A 25,969-nucleotide genomic window follows, 5' to 3' on the forward strand; every position below is an offset into this window, starting at 1 on the left:
CTCGATGTGATAGTAACAACTGATTCATATTATACAATGTGAATATGTTTAAAATAAAGTAAAATAATGCTTGTATATGGAATGTAATACGACAATTGGGTTTATTCTCTTTTTCACATCTATTTTTACAAGTTTTCATAGTACAAGTCAACATTTTGCCGTGTTATTTCGTAAAATGAACCGATGATGCCTCGACCATAGTTCGCACAAGAATGATGACGTCACGTTTTCAAATTTCACTTGAGGCCATACGCGAGCACAGCCGGCTCCAATGGAACCGGTATGGGGAGTGGGGATAATACGCTTTTAATCACTTAGGGCAGGTCTACTAATATTCATATGTCTATGATCAAAACGTTATCAGCTGTCGAGAATGGCGGTAATGTTGCTATGCTTGTCAGCTGATCGCATTTATTTCAATAGCCGATGTCTTATACAAATATAATTTATTGAGAAAGCAGTGTGTTATTTTCATCGAGACTAAACACACACATGACACGCGATAATTAACAGATGAATAATTACTTACGAGGAAGCTACAAGCCAAAAATGTGTATATTCTTGGTATACCTTATATTGTAGGTAATAGGCATTAAAATCGCTTGGAAACCGGAGTCTAGAAACGATCGATTTCATGCGAAACAGTGGTTTTTATTTATTTTGCTAACAATTTTATAAGAAAGCCAAAAATATAATCAAGGGAAACTATCACAGATAATTTTAGCCATAATATTGTTTTTTTTTTAAGTTGTTTCGTTTATGCTTTCATACATTTCTATTGAAAAAATACATGGTTTAGGAGTTTCATATGGAGTAATTAAATTTTTTATTTAATTTCTACTCAAGGAAAAGCTACAATTTATCTAAAGCATATTTTTGGTATTCATAATGTAAACCAATTAATTTATTATAAAGATATATCGAAAATAGTGATTTTGCATTAAGCTTCGCCTTAAGGGCGCGTTACTAGACAGAAAAGGAGCACTGCTGAGTTATTAAAATCCTGTTAAAAACGTGACGGCACGCCATTTCCCAAAAAAATATTAGTAAATTCTGAATATATCGGAACACCTGTTTTTGAAGCTGCGCTTATCCTAGTAAATATATCGATGAAATGCGAAAATATTATAAGTTTTATGAACACGTGTTCCGACATCCTCGTAACACGTTCATGTTTCACTGATTTGTTTTTTAGGAAATCTGTCAATTCATTTGTTAAAGGCCTGCAGTCCCGTTTTCAACAGGAATACGAATAATTTGTACAGATTTTCAATAAATTAAAAATATTTAAATCAGTAAGTTTTCTCCGTGTAATAAACATATAAGGGGTAACTGTTCTTCAGACAAACGTCGTTTGCAATACATATTTTCGGGGGCTTGGGATCACAGGGGACTAACTATGACATAAATATGAAAAGTGGTGTTTTAAGCTAAGCTTGGGTTCGGTAATGCCTTCATCATATTTATTAGTGATACGAAGCTCGTATCTCGTACGTACAGCCATTTAAGATATACAATTGGGCATACATTTTGGCCATATGAGCATTTCAATATTTATTTGCGTTTATCTCAAACAAAGATATATACTAATATCTTTGATCTTAAAACTATGTTTTTGTAGATAGGCCCCTGTGATCCTTAACCCCCATCTTGACAAAGGGCTTTAAAGGTTGCAAAATGTAGGAATGTCTTCTCAAGTAACAGCGGAGCTCTCAGCGGCAGGGCCATAATAGCAGGGTGTGAGGGATGTATATATACCTGGAGCCGGGCTGGCAGGCTCTCCGTACACGCCAATGGAGGAGGTGGGGTCATCCAGGAAGTGCTTGACGACACGGTAGTCGCCGAGCTTGCTCTGGATCTGCTGCGTCACTCGGTCGGTAGCCGCCGGGTTCACCTGCGTACAAACAAATAACACTCATAAATTAATCAATCGATACATCATCATTGCTATTAGGTTCAGGTATATACACACTCGGCGTCACAAAAATCGCACCTATTGCAAAATCTTATGAGATAATATAGCGATCGTCTCTTCCAGATGTGCAGCTGATCCTCGCCTCCGAATGACCAGTCACCAGTCTCTTGAAACCGTTGGAAAACCCATCGAACGGCAAAACGGCTTAAGTTTAGTTGCCGAGCAACATCACACTATCGCATCCCTGATTGCAGTAGTGCCACCACTTGAGCGGGTTCGTCAGTTTTTTAATGCCGCAACTAAAATGTCCATATTTTACAATTCTAATTTCTGTCACGCAATCCGGAATATCTTTAATATAATTCAGCATTAAAATTAACCTTTTTATACGTTGGACTGATATAACATACTAAGCTTGAGCCATAACGCCACAAACATGAAGTAGATAGGTTACTGAAGTTAGTAGAAGACATAGATTCACATCAACTCATTGTGGGAAGGAACAATATACGTTAAGCATAACCCAAACAGATCCAGAAGAAATTAACGGATAAGGAGCAAACAAAAGGAATATCGCCGTAAAAGCCACTGGATTGACGAAAAAAACATCGTCTTCCCTCTGCAGTGGATAAGCTAAAGCTTATGATAATGATAAATCATCGTCTTCACTCTGCAGTGGATAAGCTAAAACTTATGATAATGACAAAACAACGCCATACTTAAAAAAGCATTACCCCATCGACCTGTGACTTTCCAATAGATACAGAAAAACAGGCAGGCAGCTAGAATCATCAAATTTAAAATTTAATACGCCAAAAGGTTTTCACTTCACCTTCGCTGATTCGAGTTTTATTGCCTATTTCAATAATAAATCTTTATCTACGCTGCATCTGCATACAAATTGGTTGGAATGGCTCCAAATAGGTACCGAACACTATCGATTTTCCGAAGTAAAGGTCAAAAAGTTAAGCGATCGTGTTGTATCTGTGCAACGAAGACGCAATCAATCAAAGTTGTGCTAATAGCCACCTTCTTAATCTTATATGTTATACAATATAAAATTATCTAAGAAACCTTTGTAAAGTGGTTTAAGTATCTACTGAAATAGAAAGCGCGATTCTTTATCGAGATACTTTATTTAAAAACATCGCCGATAAATTTATGCAAATTTTGCAATAAAGTTTTTTAATAACGCTGGAGTTACACAACAATGGATGTAGGTCAGGTTAGTTTGCGCCCCAACTGTCTGGACCTAGTGGGATCGTGGCACCCCAATAGAGGGAATGTTTTCATTTTTTTTTAATCGAGTCGTTTTGAAACAATCGAGTGTTTCCAGAACGCTAATTAAGGCATTTTAAATACCCATTTTGAGAGTTAAACGAAGAAACAGTGACCCCAAATTGCATATCAGTGCATAATTCATCTTAGATCCTACGAAATGATAGAATACTCTGGGTATAATGAAACAAATATAGTGGAAAGTAATAAACTTTGGACCCATAAAAGAAATGGTGTCAGGCGGACAAGGTATATTGCAAGAAACACTGTTTGAAGGTAAAGAAAGTTTAAAAGATGTGTAAAACTGCGAAGATTCCGCTAAGCAGAAATGTAGCAAAGACGGAAGATAGTAGAACAATAAAGATGTTTATTCTCGAAACTCCTCGAGGCTTTTGAGCTTCGAACTCATGCAAACACCCTAACTGGATGGAAAGAAAATGGATGTTTGTCGTAGCGAAAAATATTTAGCGTTAAATATATAATAAATATCACAGACTGTCCTGAAGAACATCGAGGATATTGAGAGACAAAGAAAAGCTATATCTGTTAGAAAAGGTCAGAGTGCTGTCAAAGCTTTTTTACCATTGTAGCACAACTGTTCAACACATTCTGCACATCGTCGTATATGCGTCCGAACTGAGGGCAGATTACACTGCATCCAAATGGCATTAGCTAAAAGTGACCAATAATGATGCATATTGCCTATTATTCCGCCTATCGAGATACCACAGCGCTACGGAAATGTTGCTGGAGGGACGACACTCTTTCAGGGCACTTTTCCGCCACCGCATGGGAAGCTTATGGCGCAGACTATGCCAATCCAAGAATACCATCATCACAATCACACAGTCATGACTACCTAGATGTAGTCCCTGGAGACGGGAGACGGTCAACTATCATCCATAAACGAATATTGCATAAGTATTACTAATTAATATTTTTCACATCCTTTCCGTTATAAAAATGTACTGTTATTTTGTTTTACTGTCAATTGTGCCATTTATTGAATTACACTATCGCTGCATATCTCGTGGAATAAATTATTATGATCAATAAATCTGCAGAATAAAGGAGCATACGTGGCATAAAATTAGGTGGGTGGATGATGTGGGTTCAGACACCACATCCTTAAGCATAAGGAAATGAAGACTGGGACTGACGCATTTGAGTTTCTTAGGGACGAAATGGAGTCTTGGACTGAAGACTTAGACTGACGCAGATGAGTTTCTTAAGGACGAAATGGAGTCTTGGACTGAAGACTTGGACTGACGCAGATGACTTTCTAAGGGACGAAATGGAGTCTTGGACTAAAGACTTGGACTGACGCAGATGAGTTTCTTAGGGACGAAATGGAGTCTTGGACTGACGCAGATGAGTTTCTTAGGGACGAAATGCAGTCTTCAAGGATTGTAGCGTCTTCTTAATTCTCTCTTACTCCTTAGAGTCTTATTTATATTCCTTTTGTACGGTGGCCTTGTACCTTTAAGATTTTACTGTATATCGCGATAGATGAATAATAATAGTCATTGTAGATACTGTATTCTCTGCAATATATTTACCGTTTTATGTAGACCATGAAAAATAAATAACTATAATATCTCTGATGACGAAGAGACCCTGGACAACCTTGCAAGCTCTTATACATGTAACTAAATTTTTGTCACTCTTTCATGCTGTCTATCTCGTACCTTATACAAGACGCCAGACGCAAGTTTGTTACAATTCTAAAAAAGAATCTGACTATAAATTGAAGATTTTTTTATGCACGCTATTTTAATGAAGAAAAATGATAACTAGACTCTTACACCAAACTTGGGAAGGCGTTTGTTAATCGATTACAAATAATGTGATGTACTACAATTTAGACGCTCGCAAAGGTAATAGAAACCACCGCAATTTAAACGGTGAGAAGAAAAAAACACTCTTCATTCAAGGTCATATCGGCAAGAACACACAAATACTTTATTAAAACCAGTTTTTGAGAAATGATTGGCTGCTCCGGGTCCTGTTATTTATATACACAATATTGATATTGGATTCAATAGACAAGCACTTATTTTACAAGTTCAGCTCAATGTTACAACCATAGACTAAATATTTTAATATCTAACGTTACAACTAATCTATTTTCTATCTACCTATTCGTATAAAGATGAGTGTCTAACCTGTGACAGGCGGGCTGGCGGCGTGGATTTGGTTTTTATAAAAATCTACAGTTTTATTCCGAGACTGATAAATAATAATAATAATAATAATAATAATAATAATATTTGGCTAATTTATATAGCGCCGTTTTCGTGAGAAATCACCTCAAGGGCGCTGTACAAATATATTTCTTAAATAGTTAATACTAGAACTACTGACTTATCTCTAAGACTTATATCTAGTGACTTACGACTAAGGCCTATAAGTACTATCTTAACGACATATATACGAGTATTTACATATTTAGCAACTTACAACTAAAATTAATATTAACAATCTAATCTTACTAACGCCAGAAGAAGAAGGAAGTTCCATTATATTAGGGTGTTTTATGGTTAGCTGGATATATATGTTAAATGAATGAAATTAGTGAATAAAATCAAAATATTGCACACTTGACCTTCAAAACAAGAGAAAGGTCACTATCTAAATGAGATATCGAAAAACCACCCCTTAAAGCAAAATTTTGATACTTCTTGATGAAATTTTGCACACTTGACGTTCAAAATTTATTTTTTGGGAAATTACTGTCTGCATCTGATTTCGAAAAACTCTGCGTAAAGCACGAGCAACGCTGGTAACTTCAGCTATAAATAAGAGTGTCTGTGGCGGGCCGGCGGCGCGGTTTGATTTTTATACAAATCTACAGTATTATTCCAAGATTGACGAAATTCTGCATTATATGAGCTTCAAAACAAGAGGAAGGTCACTGTGCGTATGTAATAAGGACGCAAACAAATATATCATCTTAATATTTTAGAGCATTACTTTAAAAAAAGTGTATTTTCATAAAATAATTAAATTAGCGCCGTCTATGAACACGTAGATTATAACGAACGTTACGTTTAACCTTAAGTATGTAATTTGTGTTTCCCCGTCATATTAGGTAATTCGGGTGGGCCGGATTTAGGACTGGTTGTTTGGGTTGTGGAGAATTTAAACAATTCTTCAAATTTCAACGTTCATTTTCGGGTTGTGTGAATATCCAATTCGAGTTATGTTATTATATTATTATAGGCTAGTTACTTGACAGAACTGAAATAATAACAGAACTTGAAAAAATCTTTCACAGAACTTGAAACTTAGGAAGGGTTGTTTCGGATAATTTACAATTCTTCAAATTTCGAAGTTAATTTTCAAGTGAAAGATTTTATCAAGTTGTGTTACTATTTCAGTTCTGTCAAACAACTAGCCTATAATTATATAATAACAGAACTTGAATAGGACTTACACAGAACTCAAAAATTAACGTAGAATTTGATGAATTGTTCAAATTTTCCGAAACAACCCGTCCTTAACTTCGAAATTTGAAGAATTATTCAAATTCTCTGACATAACCCGTCCTTAGAATCATCTTATTTGTAGTTAGAAGATGAATTATTCACCAATTAGTGAAATACTTTTATCTTGTAGCTTTTCAATGAGGGATGTTTGTAATTATGCCCAGGTATTTTTTACCATCTAGAATGTGTAGCTAAGCGTAAGTTAAGCGTGTCAAGCTATGCGATATCACCTTGATAAGAATTAAGATGGGATAATACATAAGCTATACGTTGTTGGATGTGACTGTAATACCGGGCATGCATTTGAAACGAATTTCGGCGAAAATGAAAAAAAAACAATAATTTTGTCACAAGGTAAGCGGCGTTTGGCAACGCTGTAAAATAATAGGAACGAACTAGCTGTAGGCTTTGGGCGCCCGAAACACTTATTGACACAGGTAAAAATAGCCGCATGAAGAAAAAAATAATGATATACTCGCCCATTGAGCGGACCGGTCGTGATTTTTGTGTTCATCTATTTTCAGAAGGTGGCACAGTATTGGGAAAGTGATTGTTGTGTATCAATTTGATTTTAATTGTGTTAACGGACTGATATATCGATTCTAGAAGGAATGCCTCGTTAAGGCGATGCACTACGTCGTGTAATATTTTAAATTAAGCCGCTATCAATAACAACCCATTCCCGTAGATGGCGATAAGGTTTAAATTCCCGCTTAACACCATCCGCCTGTTTTGATTTATGCAAGAAAAAAAACATGGACAAAAAGTGTCATTTATTTTATTTTGTGGATGTTCAGGCATAAATATTTAATTTTTTTAGATCATTTTATAAATAACTTAATTTGCATTAATTTACATTATACAATAAAATCAAAACCGAAAATGGATTCGTAAGTAGAAGATTTTGAACTTTAAAGCAGTTTTCATAGGCCTTTACATTATTTTTTTCTGGGCTTATAAAAACACTTATCTAACAAATACTCGATTATTTCAAAGGCCAAGATGTATTCTACTCGCAGTATTTAATTAAAGCATCTGAAACATTTCTAGGCGACCAAATTTTCAAACCAAAAATACATGATTTTGCATATTACTACGTATGGCATCGCCTTAAGATATATACCCAGCTAACCCATTGGGCGCATTTTGCACTCGTGTTCTAAAATTAATTATAAAAACACCCTAATATTAAAGAACTTCCTTCTTCTTCTGGCGCTAGTAAATTAGTTTGTTAATGCTAGTTGTAAGTTTCTAAATATGTAAATATGTATTTCATTAAGATAGTAGCTATAGGCCTTAGTCGTAAGTCACTAGATATAAGTCTCAGATGTAAGTAACTAGTTTTAAGTCAGTAGTTCTACTATTCATTATGTATGAAAAAATGTGCGGTGAGAAAAATGAAGGCAATGTTGGTAGTTCTTATTCGAAGCATGATACAGTTAAATATGACCGAAGGAGATAAGGTCACATTAGCTCAGTTGGTAGAGCGGTGCCCCGACAGGCAAGGGTCCTTGGGTTTTAGATGTGACCGTATCTTTTTCTGATTTTTCTGTTTCATATTTTCGTTTAGGAATCGCTAATATTGTCTTCAATAATTAAATATTACTTTTTATGGTTTTACTCACTAAGTTATTCCAAAAAATAAAATAAAAGTTCTAGTATTAATTATTTAATAAATATATTTGTACAGCGCGCTTCAGGTGATTTTTCATGAAAACGGCGCTATACAAATTAGCCAAATATTATTATAGATCCAGAGGTAAATAAATATACAGATATACGGGAACGGGACACGGTAAATAGGGACATTTTATTTTAAAAACCCTCTGTATCAATTATATAACAATGAGAAACGACTATTCCTATTTTAGTTTAAGATACGGATAATTCGATGTTTTGACATACTAATAAAAAATAATGGTTGGGCAAATATACAGAAAATAGCTATACGCACATTTTATTAAAAAAAATTGCATCAGTTAGATAATAATGAAAAGTAAATATTTCGATTTCTGGAAATGGGTAAATTAATTTCACTAGCTATTTCGTTGAAAAAATAAAAAAATGGACTCTTTTCCTCACGCCATGTTTTGATAAAATAATAGTAGTAAGTCAGTTATTTTTTAGACTATTTTATTTTAATTAAACCCAAACTAAAAACCAAAAATAGATTTTAGGTCCTAAACACGTCATAATTTGTGTTCATTAAGAGAAGAAAAAACTAAACTAACGTTTTTACTAGTCACTGGTGACATCTGCATAAAACACGCGCGTATTCGAATGCAACGTTGGGTCAAAAATTCAAAGTAATAAGTAAATGATTTGCGATTTTAACAAACGGACATTAACATTTTAAGTAAGTATTTCATTTTCTGGAAATGGTAAATTAATTTCACTAGCTATTTCGTTGAAAAAAGGAAAAAATTGGATGTCTTTTCCTCACGCCATGTTTTGATAAAATAATAGTAGTAAGTCAGTTATTTTTTAGACTATTTTATTTTAATTAAACCCAAACTAAAAACCAAAAATAGATTTTAGGTCCTAAACACGCCATAATTTGTGTTCATTTAGAGAAGAAAAAACTAAACTAACGTTTTTACTAGTCACTGGTGATCTGCATAAAACACACGCGTATTCGAATGCAACGTAGTGTCAAAAATTCAAAGTAATAAGTAAATGATTTGAGATTTTTAACAAACGGACATTAACATTTATATTACTAATTACTGATAAATAAATAAAACAAATAAATTGCTCAATCAATTTTCCCCATGATGGTTATCAAGAAAAACTCGCATAATATTGTCAGGTTATTCGAAAACCTCGTGTGATAAAACCGTTTATGACCGTGTGAAAAATGTGGAGATCCTCAAAGATTTTAATTTATTTTTCATTATTCAGTGTTTTTTTTTTTGGTTATTTTCCATTTTTTGGGTGTGTTAAGACCACCTAACTAGGCACATGCCCGTGATGTGGTGGTAGAATGCAAGGCTGATGTAAGCGTAATGAGTAAGATTAATAAAGGGACGCTTAGATGGTTTGGACACAAAGGAGAGTATAAAGGGAATATGAATTATAGTATCAGTAAATCGGTTTAACCGGTAATAAATCATTTTAAATTGGGGGTAAAATAGAATCATATAAATAAGTCGTCTAAACGTGGTTATAACCACAGTTTGAAATTGCCCTTGAAAGCCGAAACAGCTGTAACAATAACAAAAACCAAAAAATACTTGCAGAACTTTATAATTATATTATTAAATTAGATTTTTTTTAAATATAGTAGAATTCCGAGACGCACAAGGAAAACCTGGCACGATCATGTGAATAGAATACTTGAGTTGGGCCAGGTAACAGAAGAGTATGTATGAATGTGAATGAGAGAAGGAGTGTGTGCCAAAACTGAGTTGTTCGGCGATCCATTCTCTCTGCTTATCCTGCGGATAAGTTATTTATTCGCAACCAGGGAATGTTCGCCCTCATTGTTTTAAAGTAAAATAATACTGCAGTGACAACTGAATAATATTTTTAAAAAGATGTCAAACAAGTTGCTAAAATTTAAATAAATATTTTCTATCCGTTGTTTTGAGTGAGGTTGACCGAAATGGAAAATATTTTTTCAATGTATTCTGCACAAAGAAAGCATTCCATAGTCGAGTCATAACATCGCCATCTGATTGCATTAGGCTCTGCCACACGTACACTTCGGAGCGGCGGTACCACGCGCCGCTTCATGCCGCCGGGCAGAAAAGTAAGGTCCGTAAGTAAGGTTGCACTGTAGCAGTACAGCGCAGTCCATTGTGAGACTTTTCTGCGCAGCGAAATGTACGTGTGTATTTTATCTAGGTTGGGTCGACTCCATTGAGGTTATTAATTAGGTCGATTATATTATAAATAGCTAGTATAGTCCGATCTTTCTCGGGCGCCCCCGACTTCTTATACCATTCAAACCACTCTCTAAACACTCCTGGCACTAATAAGAACAAACTTTAAAAGTTTCAGCGATATCGGTCGACTACTTTTCGAGTTTAGCTAGCGCAAACATACGCAGGCTTTTTATTTTGCATATATTAAGATCAAGATGATACAATATGATTTCCAGATAAACAAACAGAAATGTATTATTATTATTATCAAATACGTTGACATCCGAATGGTTCCATTTAGCAATAATAATAAAATTAATAAGTGACGTCTTTAGCGATGATAAGGAAACCCGTGCAATTTCAGTGGAAATAATGTTACATTGCTTTATTTTTATTGCGCTGGTTTTTTCCGACCGAATACATTATATAATTTCATCATTATTATTAATCTTTGAAAGACTTCACGCGTGTTAAGGACGGCCTAATAATATTTTAATTCCTCCTTTACAGCATTCCTACATAATATTATACTTAATCTAAATATGTTATAATTTGACTGAGAATAATTTATTGCTTTGCTTCCCGCACGTCAGTTATGACGGCTACGAACCGAGGCACTCACCATTCCGGGCGATAGAGTTAAATGCCCGGTTTGGGAATGGTCATTTTGTATGTAGCTCCTAGCTTACATCGCTAAACCTAACATAAAATGTAGCGAAAACATTGCCGCTGGACGTGCGGCTTGCGGCACGGAGATGACACGAAGAGAACCGAAATTTCCGCTGGACGTGCGGCTTGCGGCACGGAGATGACACGAAGAGAATCGAAATTGCCGCTGGACGTGCGGCTTGCGGCACGGAGATGACACGAAGAGAATCGAAAGTATCCGAAGAAAGGGCTGCAGCGAAGGAATTATTCTTGACCTACGGTTTGAACAAGATAGTAATTAATATTTCTCTTGTAAAATGCAATCATGAGTCAATGGGGTCAGCTGTGCGTCTCGTCTAATATTATTATCTTGCAATACAGCCCCTGGGTAAGGGAACCTACTTGACATACACATTATTAGTTTTTAGATTGTTTTACAGTTAAGAGGAAGCTACAAGCCAAAAATGTATATATTCTTGGTATACCTTATATTGTAGGTAATAGGCATTAAAATCGCTCGACAAACGGAGTCTAGAAACGTTGGATTTCAAGCACAAAACTGGTTTTTATTAATTTGTAAATAATTTTATTAGAAAGCAAAAAAGTTAATCAAGTGAATCTGTCACAGATAATCTTAACTATAATACTGTATTTTTTAAAAGTTGTTTCCTTTACGCGTGTAATTTTTAAAAATTTTATTTGTATTCTACTCGAGCGAAACGATAGGTAAACCTTATCTAAAGCATATTTTTTGGTATTCACAATGTAAACCAATTCAATATTAATCAAAATAGCTTAAAGCTAAATAATGATTTAGCATTAAGCTTCGCCTTAAAAGTAACATTTTATTTATGTGCACCCGCACCGCAAAGTGAAACGTTTGTTTATTATTGTGTTATTATCAGATCTGTATGTTATATGTATAGAATTATTCTGGTTTCTTTATTCTCATATAATTATAATAATCTCTTTATATAATTGAATAAAACTCTTTTAAATTGACTTAATAATAAAAATGTAGTAAAAAATAAAAGGGTCGAAGAATTGATCTTCTCTATAAATAGGTAATATATTTTAAATATGTGTATATACTTTTTTTATTTTTATATTTATTAAATTCTTGATGAATTGCTCGGTGAACCACCCAACATTTATTAAGGAACCGTCCGCACCTGGCCCCGACTGCTCCCAACCGTCTGCCTGTGAGACAATGGCGTCCCCAATTGGGGCATGTTATGAGGCTGAAGGTATTGGGGAGGGGAAGGAGATGGGGAAGAGGAAGGTTTTTGTCGATCTCATATTTCTAATTCTGAATGACGTTTAATAAACAGGTCCCAATGGGTTGAATGGTTAAGACGTTGTCCCGGTAGATCCACGAGAGATCCTGGGTCCGATTCCTAGTTGGGCAGTTATCTTTTTTTTTCTGTGTCTTGTTCTTTTTCATGTTTCGTTTATATTTATTAGTATTATCTTCTTCTTCAACGAAACATTTATTTTTTATTATTATTCCGTAGTAAAATTCTTCACACATTACTTTTATACTATTATGAAAAAATAAAAACGTCAAAATATGTTCTGCAATTTGATTGGACTAGCGATGATGCGATAACGACTGACGACACCTCCACTCTGAGGTGTGAAAGATTTAGTGACTGTAATGATATTATGGATAGCCGGGTTGATGTTTTTATCACGGTCATCAAAATAGAACACATCGGAGATCGCACTGATGCTGTGGTACATATATTTAATGATGGCAGATATTTTTTAAATTAACAAGACAAGGTCATGTCAAGAGTCAGAAAGACAGAAGGGTATGTATGAGACAATGCATTGAGACGACGTAAGACTATAATAACGGGGGTTTGCTCAACGCTCATATTTTAATTATTTCTGATGAATATATAGGGTTTTCCAAGAAGAGGTGTTATTTTGATATTCAATCGTAAAAGATCAATGGTTTCGTTGCTTGTGTGGCACGCAGCGCCGTCTTGTTAAAAGTATACGTTGTCCAGATCAATACCATCAAATTCCGGCCATAAAAAATCATTAATCATCTCTCGTTAGCGTAATCCATTCACCGTAACTGTTGCTCCAGCCTCATTTTCCACAAAGTAAGGTCGAATGACTCCGCAGGACAATAAACCGCAACAAACAGTCACACGTTAAGGATAGAGAGGCTTTTCAACAATAAGTCTTGGGTTTTCCGAGCCCCAGATGCGACAATTTTGCTTGTTGACGAAGCCACCGAGGTGGAAATGGGCCTCATCACTCAAGATGATTTGCATTTGATTCTCTCAAGTGAATTTTAATAATTTCAATGCGTTGTTGAAGCTTGTATCGTTCCATTTTTAATAATGGCGTAGTTTCTACTTGTCAAATGTCAAAAAATGACAGCTTCAAAAGTTACATCTACCGAAATAGCGGGCTATTCAAAATAACACCTCTTATTGGAAAACCCTGTTTTACTAAAATCTCTAACTTTTCTAGAGGGATCCCTACGGATGTAAGTTATTTATATTTAAGATTAATGAAAACAGGACCTAACCATTAAAATAGTTTTTTGAAAATTTTATAAATGTTTTTCATCTATATAATTAGCGGTAAGCACCAGAGATTGTATTTTTCTAGACGATGAAATATATTTACGATTATAATACATTTAGAGGTTAATTTAGACTCTTCGCGCCGGTGTTCTTTCTGACGTAAGAGACCCAACTTACGTAGTCTGTGAGAAACCAACTCCACTTCGAATGTGGGACTTGGCTCTGACATTTAACACATTTGATTTGACATACTTCACAGTGACTTCTTAGTAGTTACTTAATCTTTAACTGCTCGACCAGCGAAATAAAATAATGCATTTAATTTGGAATTTATTTGCAAACAAATATTGACTTTGTAATAAATAGGTTGATTTATTGACAATACATGAGGGGTAAAATCAACCAGTTTTTTTTACGATACTACACATATATTTATTAATAGAAGTATTTAATATACATTTTTGATTGAGGATTGACTAAAATGATTGAACAGCGCTATCAATTTTAAGCCAAATCCTAATTGAATGATACCGAGATTTATTTCGTATATTAACTGCTGTAAATTTTGATAATATTATTAAATATAAGAAAAAAGTGTGTGAGTGATAGAATGCATTGTCATTGACAACGAGTCTATATGTTGAGTTTCAGCACGACCGGACGTCGGGAAGTAGGTTAGTTTCTACTTCCAAGATTCCATTCCATTCATTCAAATACTCGTACATGTATTTAAAAAGACTGGTTTGAATTATTCAATAATTTTATTAAAAAAATCATATAAAGTCAAGATCAACCTGACAAAGTGATTTTTTTCACTTGCTCACAAGCCGCCCGCGGATAAAAAATGAGTATTGCTGACTTGTTGAAATTCGCCTAAAAATACATTTAAATTAACATTTTTTATTTGATCAAGATATAGAAAATAATACATGACGAGATAAATACATCATATATCATTGTATGAATGGAAGAAGTCGCGGACGCCCGAGGGAAAAAAACATGCCACGAACGATAGCTTCAAGTACTTGAGAAAAGCATGTATGAGACGATGCGTGAATGCAAATGTAGCCCCAAGAGTGTGTGCCAATATAGGTCATGTAACGGTTAATCCTCTCTTCTACCCTTATACAGGATTTTCCAATAAGAGGTGTTATTTTGAATAGCTCGCTATTTCGGTAGATGTTATTTTTGAAGCTGTCATTTTTTGACATTTGACAAGTAGAAACTACGCCATTAATAAAAATGGAACGATACACGCTTCAACAACGCATTGAAATTATTAAAATTCACTATTATTAATTATTAGAATTCCATCGAAAAATCATCTTGAGTGATGAGGACCATTTCCACCTCGGTGGCTTCGTCAACAAGCAAAATTGTCAACGTGTGACTGTTTGGTGCGGTTTATGATCCGGCGAAGTCATTGGACCTTACCTTTTCGAAAATGAGGCTGGAGCAACAGTTACGGTAAATGGATCGCTATCGAGAAATGATTAATGTATTTTTATGGCCGGAATTCTGGTCAACGTTTACTTTTAACAAGACGGCGCTACGTGCCACACAAGCAACGAAACCATTGATCTTTTAAGATTGAATATCAAAATAACACCTCTTATTGGAAAATCCTGTATATGGGGAAATTACGTGTATGTTAACTAAAGCCCTACTTTTAAACTAGATTCTTTACACAATTCCGTTTTCCTTTCGTATGCTGATAACATGTTTTACTCGATGTTTATTCGAATAATTATTCTTTACCCGAGGAACTTAAAAAGAAATTACGCAATAAATTTTGAAAATATTTCAAAGCTGTTTAACAATCGGGCTTAGAGTAATTTTTGAAAAGGAAAACCATCATGAAAATCATCAGGCACTAAAGGTTTACGGCAGTTGGGGATAATGACAAGTAATTTCGGCAACAATCGCAAAGTTGATCGCAGTAATTTTTTATCCAATTTCCTTCATTCGTTATCTTACCGCTCTGAATATCGGAAAATGCCGAGTCAGGGGGTGGGGGCATATCGCTCTCGGTAATAACATCAAAAACACAAGCCAAGGGTCGTTAAATTGGGAAGCAAATGAAAACTGTACGGTAAGAAAATAAATCTGAATAAATTCTGAGAGGTTAGAAAATGGAAGATAACTTATTATTCTTGGTGTGGGATGTTATAAATCAGTCGACGGCATCGGGATTCTTTTGGTTTAAGACAGACGTTCCTTCAGGAAGCTGGTGAAGGTGACAATTTTCTACAAAGGATTATTATATATATTTTTCAAAGAAAGGCAATCATTCCCGGGTCATGAATAACCTAACAATATTTGAAAGTCTCTTACTACCATCATAGTAAGCGGAAAATTTTGCTTGCGTCGTGATAGAGGACTTAGCCATCCGATGAAATGAACGCACGACGTCTTCATATGGTTCATGACAAATTCAGAATCATCAAGGCCCCATGTGTCTATCTAAATTATTTTTATATTATGAATAAGAGTGTGTAACGTGCGGGCCGAGGGGGCGGCCCCGAGATTATTGAAATTTTTGCACATTTGACCTTCAAAACAATAGAAATGTAACTGTAAATGAAATTTCGAAAAACCACCACCATCCCTTAAAAGAGAATAAATCCCGGGAAATGCTGGGTGCTTCAGCTAGTTTGTAATAAAAATAATAACTGATGGCGTCTCGGCTTGAGGAAGAATCGAACAGATGGGGTATTCTGGACAAGGTTACCGAGTGACTGTTAGCATTCAAACAATATCGGATGGCGTCCTTGGGGAAGAGAAGCAAAAGTCGCTCGCAATTATGATATTCTATTTATATTGACTTTAACACACGAGACATACCACATATTTGGGGAAGCTGTATGAAGGATCTTATCGAGGAAAGCAAGGACTGTACCAGGGCTTGAAGAAACCCAAATTGCAGGAGCGGGGAAACACGTAAAAAGACAAATCAGTTCACAGCCAATTGCTAAGCACATAAAAATATTGTTTTTTTAATGATATCTAATAGCATAAGACATTAGAGGGGTAAATGATAGCACGGTAAAAAGTGAATATTGGGCACGCGTGTTCAATGACCATAGTTCTTCGGAGCACCTTTCGTTAAAATACGGTTGAAACAAGAATAGTGAGAATACTTAAAACGTATTCGTAAGATAGGCGAAAGTCACCAAAATAGTAAGAATGAAGAATAAGATTTAGGTAAATGAAAATTAAAACAAATTAAAATCTTTTTCGAACAGTAGTAATTATGAAAAATCGTAATCACAATCGTTGCATCATAAGACGGGAGAAAAAAAACATTGAGACTATTTTTTCGTAATAAAAAACCTAACAATCGGTTTACAGTGGAATTATGCTAATAATAATTGTACCATGAATTGCTAAGTATTTTAAAAAGCAACCGAGATGATTTATTGAAAATTGAAAGTGTTTCGCGAACCGGTTCGTAATGAAGCGGATTTGCATAAAGAGTATCTCGTCCCAATTCGTTCGTGTTTTGGGGTCCTAAATAATGGTGTCATTCGTTTTTGATTGCTATCTGAAACGTTACTGTTATGTATCGTATCGTTTTATCTATTTTTGTATCATGTGCTTAATTTTTATGAAAAAAAACTGTCTATTACGTTTTAACATTTAATGAGAGATAATTTATTTTGATATTAACGAGTTGTGACAGTTTTGATACTGCAGTTATTTTATGTAACATGAAGAGCCACGATTATCGGCATACCGGCGAGATTTTCCTAAAATATCAATATTTAGACTTTTTATTTATTCGGTACTTTTGTAAAATAAGTTAAAAGAGATAACCTCATTGTAAGGACAGAATTTGAACATTTCATCAAATTTCAAAGTTGATTTTCAAGGTCTCTGAAGGTTCTGTTTAAGTTATTATATAATTTACAATAAAAGATATGAATTTGTTTTAGACCACTTTAATTTTATTTGTACTCTACCGGTTTCGGAAGCACCTTTCCTTCATCAGGAGAATATTAAAACTAACCTATGATACAAAATATTGACAGATAAAATATAATTTAGGTGTTTGAGTGGGAGGTTAACAAAGGGTTAAGGTACGGGTAATTGCGGGAATTCCAGCAATAACAGAGCGGTTTACTGGAAATATATCTAGAATGGGACTAAACGATAAATTAATTTGGTTATTCAATATACTAGCGTTATTATTTAGGGATTTTTTTGATTTCAAGAGCTTCTAAGTTATCCAATCTTTTGCTTTTATTATTACGGTGAAGAATTTTAACCCCTGTGTCCTTATTAAAAGTATGATTGGTGGAAATTTCCGAAACCGGTAGAGTACAATTAAAATTAAAGTGGTCTAAAACAAATTTATATCTTTTATTGTAAATTATGACGAACCAAAGTAAATGCTTATTACAAATAGGTACTATATAATTATTGGAAAGTTATTTCATAAAACTGAAATAATAACAGAACTTGAATAGAACCTTCTTGAAAATCAACTTTGAAATTTGATGAATTGTTCAAATTATGTGAAAAAAAACGTTTTAAGAATAGCCAACTTTTGACTGGTTCAATTTTACTTATACCGTGCCAATTGCATTATCCGATACAGTAAGTTGTTAGAGATGAACGAAAGGCCGTGACATTTAACCGACGAGACGAGGGAATTATTACCTACTGCAAGTTACAAGACCGCTGGTCAGTGATCTACGCAATTATTGTCATTATAAAACATATCGTACTTACGTTGTCATTATGCCGACAAAGATTTAATGCCACGGAATCCACTAAGCCACATGTCAGCGTTTTAACATGATAAGTGTTAAAGTATTATTATTTTAAGGCGATGCCATACGTAGTAATTCAATATCATGTGTTTTTGGTTTGAAAATTTGGTCGCCTAGAAATGTTTCAGATGTTTTAATGAAATATTGCGAGTAAAATCCACCTCGGGCTTTGAAATAATCGAGTATTTTTTAGATAAGTCTTTTTATAACCCCAGGAAAAAAGAATGTAAAGGCCAATGAAAACTGCTTTAAAACCATAAACCCATTTTCGGTTATGATTTTATTGTATAATGTGGCAAATTAAGTTATTTATAAAATGATCGAAAAAAAAATTAATATTTATGCCTGAACATCCACAAAATAAAATAAAAGGCACTTTTTGACCATGTTTTTTTCTTGCATAAATCAAAACAGGCGGATGGTGTTAAGCGGGAATTTAAACCTTATCGCCATCTACGTAAGGGTTGTTATTGATAGCGGCTCAATTTAAAATATTACACGACGTAGTGCACCGCCTTGAAGACAAGATAAAGGATTTCCTCCGTGTTCTAATCAAATCTTCTGAAAACAGATTTGTCATCCGAAGAAGATTTTTGTTGTTGTGGATGGGACTGTTAAATAAAAATGGAATTTGACTAATGAATTAACACAGGTCAAATCAAATGAGCAACGCGGAAGTGATTATCGAATTAATGTAAACCGTGGGGAAGTAGTGTCAACTAAAATGTTCACAGGGGGGAAAGGCAGATTTTGAGTGATTAATTCAAAACACAATTTTTTTATTAAAAATATTACAAATCTAAAAAATGTAATATAAAACGAATCGTCAACGAGGTCAAGATAAATATTAAAGTCGCGGAAATGGCCTTTATTTCGTGTGATTTACAAAGTTAATTAAATTTGTTTCAATATTAGGCATGATTTGAGATTTTCACGGCCAAAAGTATTGTAGTGAGTTGTTTTTGGGGTATTATACCGTGTTGCGCTAACTCCTTCTTTGGCATTGCAGTGTCCATCATCAGGGCAGATGTCATTAATTTACAATATTAATTGTTTCAATATTAATTTACAAACATGTTTCGATTCCTACATTCACCATTACATAATGATAGGGAAATTGAACTGTAATACTAATAATTCTAATCAACGATGTACAAGTACAATCAGTAGTACGTCAATAATTCAATACACGAGCCGTTAACAGAGTAATTTCCGGATGATCCGGTTAAATTAGGTAAATCACAGATATAGAATTTGTAGCAAGACTAATTGCAGGTGAGTACCAACTTGTTTGAACTGCACCGCCATTGACTAGGAAGAGATGGATATCTATGAAGACAACCCCTCAGGCCTCTAGCATATTATGTCAGAAGGTGGACCGCTCAAGAGTCCCAACTACTCCCAACCGTCTGGAGCCAGTGAGATTGTGGCATCCACAATTAGGGTATGTTCTGAGACTGAAGGTTGTGGAGAGGGGGAGGAGATGGGGAAGAAAAACATGGGGAAGTACCTAGCTATTCAGATCTGGTCACCAAACACTAAACAAACGCTAAAGCGATTTCAAGCAACTTTTCAATTCTGAATGGTTTAAGACCACCAGGGCGATACTAAGAGTATCTTCCATTCTAGAAACTGCCGTAAGAAGACTACATATTATTTTTAATGTGAAATAACACAAATTCATTAAATAAAATTTATTTGCACAATAAATAAATTTAATAATTATAAATAAATAATAATAAATAAATAAAATAAATAAATAAATATAAATTATAATAATTATAAATTATAATAATTATAATTTCAATCGAACGTCAAATTGCAATAAAATCCACATAAATAGTATATTTCTGAACGTATCTAAAAACTAAAAACTGTTTTTGAAAAGTGAGATTTAACTAGAAATAAACATATAATTTTTGAAATATTAAAATCTGGAATGCAATTTTTTTTAAATGCACCACTTTACATGTTTCTATTGATAACATAACTAAAATTACTGATAACAAAAAATAGAGAAAAACACATATATATTATATTATACAAATGTATTATAAACAATACTGTCACCTCAATTTTTTGTTCTTTCATAGAAAAATTATTATTAAAAAAGTATCGTAAATTTTTATAAAATATGCCTAAATACCTTTATTTTATTTTCAGCAGATGATTGGGAGCAGTTTGGACACTTGTGCGATATTTATATTTAAAAAAAACTTGGTTTCGTAGAGATGCACATCTCTGCTTTTACAATATAGTGATTTATTTATTTATTTATTTATTTACGGACAAATAGTCCATTAACAACATATTAATTACACGAATAAGTTTTATAAACAGAGATGACAGTGAAAGGAGAGCATATATAAATGAGGAGCGAAGACAATAACAATGACAATAATAAAATAAAAGTAAGAATGGGAGATAATAATAAGTCAAAGCATGAAGATGGTTCAAAGGGCATTAGAAATTAGACATTGCGTATTGACTGTCGAAAGTCATTTAGGCATATACCACAAAATTCAATGCTTTGACTTGACAGTGAGTTGACAAGTCTCGACATTCTGGACAAAGGAGAATGGTATCCATAATTGGTAGAATGTTGATTGACGAACAGCAATTCATTATTTCGGAGTCTACGGGAAGGGATGTTGAATTGGATAAGTTGCAACAAAGCAGGTGAGTCTGTAATACCATTGATAATCTTAAATATGCAAATCAGATCAGTGTCCCTTCTACGTTTCTCCAAAGAAGAAATGTTTAAAGTTTGTTCAACTTCATCATATGAGTACTCTCCTCTTTCAAGACCCAACCTCCAAGCGATTCCTCGTAGGAAGCGATGTTGTACGGATTCTATGTGACAAATGTGGACAGCATAGAAAGGAGACCAAATAACACTAGCGTATTCAAGGTGAGGGCGAACTAACGAGCAGTAAAGAGTTTTAAGGGTACTTATATGTTTAAAGTCAGAGGTTATTCTATGAACGAAGCCAAGTAGTTTAAGTGATTTGTTAACAATGTTGTTAATGTGCTCACGGAAAGAAAGTTTGCAGTCTAGAGTGACCCCAAGATCCTTGATAGATGTTACAGTAGATAAACAAACATTGTTTAATTTATAATCAAACTGAATAGGTTTTTTGGTTCTATAAAAGGACAAAATTTTACATTTATCAACATTAAGTTCCATGCAGTTTATTTTGCACCAATTATTAAACGAGTCAATATCACGTTGAAAATGTAAGCAGTCAAGGTAGGATTTAATTATCTGAAGAATCTTATTATCATCCGCAAAAAGCCAGAAGCGTGTATGAGAAAAAACTTTGGTGATATCGTTAATAAAAAGGTTGAAGAGAAGCGGGGCCAAATGAGCTCCTTGGGGAACGCCGGACGTTACGTCAATGTTAAAGGATTCAAAGTTGTTTATTTTAACCCTTTGTTTTCTATCGCTCAAGTAAGAGCGAAAGAATAATACTTGTGATAATCGAATTACAAGCGTACAGTGGTAAACAGGATAATAATAGCAATAAATTAAAGAACAAGTATGTGTAAACAAAAACAAGTGATGTAGTTATTAATATAAATGCAGTAAGACATAATTCAAAAGTAAAAATATTCTGTGGTCAACTTCTGGATTTGAATATAAACCGTGGTGTTTTCTCTTTCTAACACCGTTTATATCATATTTCTCACCATAATAGTAAAGGAGATACAACGATTTCTAAGAGACCCATATGAGATGTTCCTAAAAGCGAATTAATAACAAATTATTCTGAGAGGCTAACGAGGATGTTATAATATACATCCGGATTATTTTTAGCTGATTTTAATAAATTAATCGCCGCTGTTTGACAATTATTTATCAATTTGTTTTTAAATGTTGCTAATCAAGGTTGATTTGTTCACGATTTCAAGGTTTTACAGGTGACCTATCATTTATAATTACGTGACAACGTTGTTGACATTTTACTCTCACAAATTTGTTACCCATCTTCAAATCAAATCTATGCAACTGTTTTATAGATAGGCACAGTATAACAGTACACAGTAAACAAAACAACAATTATAATGTGCTTACTTATTTTGTGTATATTTGTACAAAACGTAAACTTTATGGATTGTTAAGTGGACTTACTGCCGAGTGCCAATTTTTTCCAACCAATCTAGATATGAATTAAAATTATGGGTACAGTGTTGAATAATCAAACTAGTTTTAATTAGTCAATAAATTAATTAGAAATTTTTGTCTATCAAACCGAAGGCGATTTGATAGAAAGAAACTTTTTTTAAAGACTCGTTCGATTCGTATCCGAGATTCGATTATTGCGACTATCCTTTGATTTTATTACATTTTCATCGAGTTTGAATGAATTATTTTAACAGTCGAAATTTTTAACTTGATGATGATTATGTCCATCGGTATTGAGAATATCTACCAAGTCGGTGAAGAGACTGGAGATTTAGGTGTCAGGAAGGCACGGTGGTGTAAAAGCAAGTATGTAATAAACTGATGAAATTAAAAGTGCCGCTAGAGCCTGTCTTTCAAGGTAAAGATTTACGATCCAGGTTCACGAAAACTCTATGCAATAAAAAGTCAATTTTATGCAATGTCAAATTTTCTTAACTTCGATGGGAGCTGAACACCAAACGTCTAGATCAGTTTAAATCGGGTCGTTAAACCAGGATTCGCGAAAACTCGTAAAACTAATATTAAAATCATATGCATATTTGATTTTTATTCTAGTCAATAAATTATTACTGTGTGAATCTCACTTATGAAACAGAAACTCTCGAACGGTGAGTTTTGGCACCGTGAAATGTTCACAGCTTTTCCTGAAATTTATGATTAAAATAAGTTAAATATGTGCATTTAACTTCCAAGTGTTCAAACTTGGATGAAGCTCTCTTAGAAATCAATAAATATATATATATATTTTTTAAAGAGAGACAAACATTCCCGGGTTACGAATAATCTGACAATATTTTTAAATCTCCTACTACCACCACAGTAAGCGGAAAATGTTGCTTGAGGAGGAATTGAATTGAACACACTACGCCTGGATGGGACATTGCGAATTATTACGAAAACAATTAAAGTATTATAAGGAATACCTATATTCACTTTAAATCTCGCCCAACCCCTGGGTCAGCAGACTTTCACGTGAGAAAGGCCAACTTGTCAAGGAAACAGGGCAACAAATGCACCACAGCAATACGAAGGGGGGAAGGTGGCTAGAGTTTCTGCGAAAAAAAATTTTTTCAACGCAGCAATAACCGATTCCTAAGACAAATCATTTTAAAGATTTCATTTGCGTGGATGAGTTCTGTACAAAAAGAAGAAAGAAGATTTAGGATATCTGAAAAAAAATCTAGGGATCTTCGAGTCAAAGTTCGCCCGGCAGTTCCACCTCATAAGGCCGGTTCAATGGAGGTGAAATTAGAATGCAAAGAGCGCCAAAAATTCAAAGAGCCGCGGTCTGCCGACCCCTGTCCTAAGACATCAGAACGATTGAAACATACATTATATTCAATATACAAGTGGGAAAATTACGAAATATAAATCTTTAGACTGACTTTTTGCAAGCAATATTTTACGATGGTATGACCAAGTAACAAATCGAAGAAGAATGCATGTCCAGCATGTATTGTATTAAATTACCTGGCCAACATTTCTTACAGGTGGTAGAGTAACAGACAGAGTACCGAAGGAAAAGAATAGAAAAATAAACAAATTTCCGAGCGAAACATTAAAAAAAATCAACCCGTGAAAAATAAAGTGAATCAGAAATTGAGAGAAAATTTCCAGCAAGTATTGAATTACCTGGCCAATGTTCCCGTCCGGTAACAGAGTACAGACACAGACAGTCAGGAGTAGAAGATAAGGTGGTATGACTCGCAACCCGCGACCCGCAACATGTGCCTGACCTTGGGGCGACCTTAGGGCAGTATTTGAGCAGCAGGTTGCAATGATTCGGAACTTATGGGTCCTGATAAAGATGACTGAATAATATAAAAAATTGTATCAAAAATTTTAACAAAAGGTGAAGGAAATTAGACGCAAAAAATGACGCAATATCCTCCCATATTCAAAATCTTTGTGATATTGGCAGAGAAACAGCAAATCGATTATATTGCAGGAGACCATAAAACCCAAATAATACCAATTTTATATTGAGTTTTATCATATTATTCTGAAGATAAGGATATACCTCATGATCGTTACCTGCAATAACAATTGCTTTTTTACATACTTGTACAAGAGACCAACAGTTTTTGACAGACCCATGAAACAATTTGAACTCGATGGCGTTGCCAAAATAAAAATTTGAGATCTTTTTCCAAATTATTTGAATATAAGTTACAGTAAAATGAATCAAAACAATGTGAATTTGTGCTAGATATATTATAAAAAGAAGGAAACTTTAACATCTTAATCAAATTATGAGGAAAGACAAAATAAGATATTTTCATTGTTCCCCAAAAACTAAGAAATACATAATGAATGCATTTTTATTTTATTTTATGTTGACGAATAAATTTTCTATAATTTCCATTTAAAGTGTGTCGTTTTTTGATTTGCCGCTGAAAATAGCATTGTTGACGTCACGCTGGTCAATGACGATGACAGCCGTCAAAAGTAGCGTTTTTATATGTCATAATGACTTTATATAGTGAGTTGGAACTGTTTCGGAATGTACGGTTATATCAGATCGTTTTTTTAAATCAATAATTTGGAATGATAATATTAAAATTTTATAGCAAACTTCAAATTTTGCGCACATTTTTAACGGAGAATATTTATGGAAACCGTAGTAAAGGAAGACATAGCGCTTCGTGACTTCTAAATCTGTGATTAGTACGAATACAGTTCCGTTGGGTTATTAGGGCTGCTTTCAAGGGAAGGTTGCCTCGATAGCCAACCTCCTATAGGAGAGTCACTGACATGTTCAATAAAAGTTTAAGCAAAACGATTGAGAAAATGTAGAAGGGGATAAAATTAACTTGCTAAATTTTATGGGATACCTATAAACAACTCTGAAACGTTCTGGACTTCTTTCATTGCTTGTAAAACCATTCAAAGGGTTCAAAACACATGACCAATTTGTCCGAGCGACCTGATTTTATAGCGAAGAAACCCTACAAGGGTAGCGCGCCACACCTGTCACCAATCATTGGGGACCACTTTACCCAGTGATATACTTTATCAAAATCCTTCTTTGAAGACTTTAAAGTCAACATTCAAAACTGAGCTAACAACCGTACTTTAAGGACGTACTTAAAAATAGTAAAAATAGTTTAGTCAAATTAAAATCATTTTAACATGTTGCGGACTCTATGAAATACTTAAGGCGACATAAAACTCTAATAACGGGGGTTTGCTCGACGCCCACATTTTAATTATTTCTGATGAACGTATTACTAAATCTCAAATGTTTCTAGAGGGATCCCTACAAAT

General features: G+C 34.2%; 1 protein-coding gene across 3 annotated transcripts in view; it reads right to left on the minus strand.

Moving 5' to 3' along the window:
- The window catches only part of LOC149413784 (uncharacterized), a 361,784-nt gene that overhangs the window by 68,840 nt on the left and 266,975 nt on the right, over nucleotides 1-25,969 (minus strand). For all 3 annotated transcript variants that reach the window (XM_089644668.1, XM_089644667.1, XM_089644669.1), the window contains one exon: nucleotides 1,759-1,894. In XM_089644668.1, the coding sequence (XP_089500794.1) occupies nucleotides 1,759-1,894 (136 nt within the window). The remainder of the gene's footprint in view (nucleotides 1-1,758; nucleotides 1,895-25,969) is intronic.

The sequence above is a fragment of the Hesperophylax consimilis genome, chromosome 21, assembly GCF_061612785.1.
Source record: "Hesperophylax consimilis isolate HC1 chromosome 21, BYU_Hcon_1.0, whole genome shotgun sequence".
Taxonomy (NCBI): Eukaryota; Metazoa; Arthropoda; class Insecta; order Trichoptera; family Limnephilidae; genus Hesperophylax; species Hesperophylax consimilis.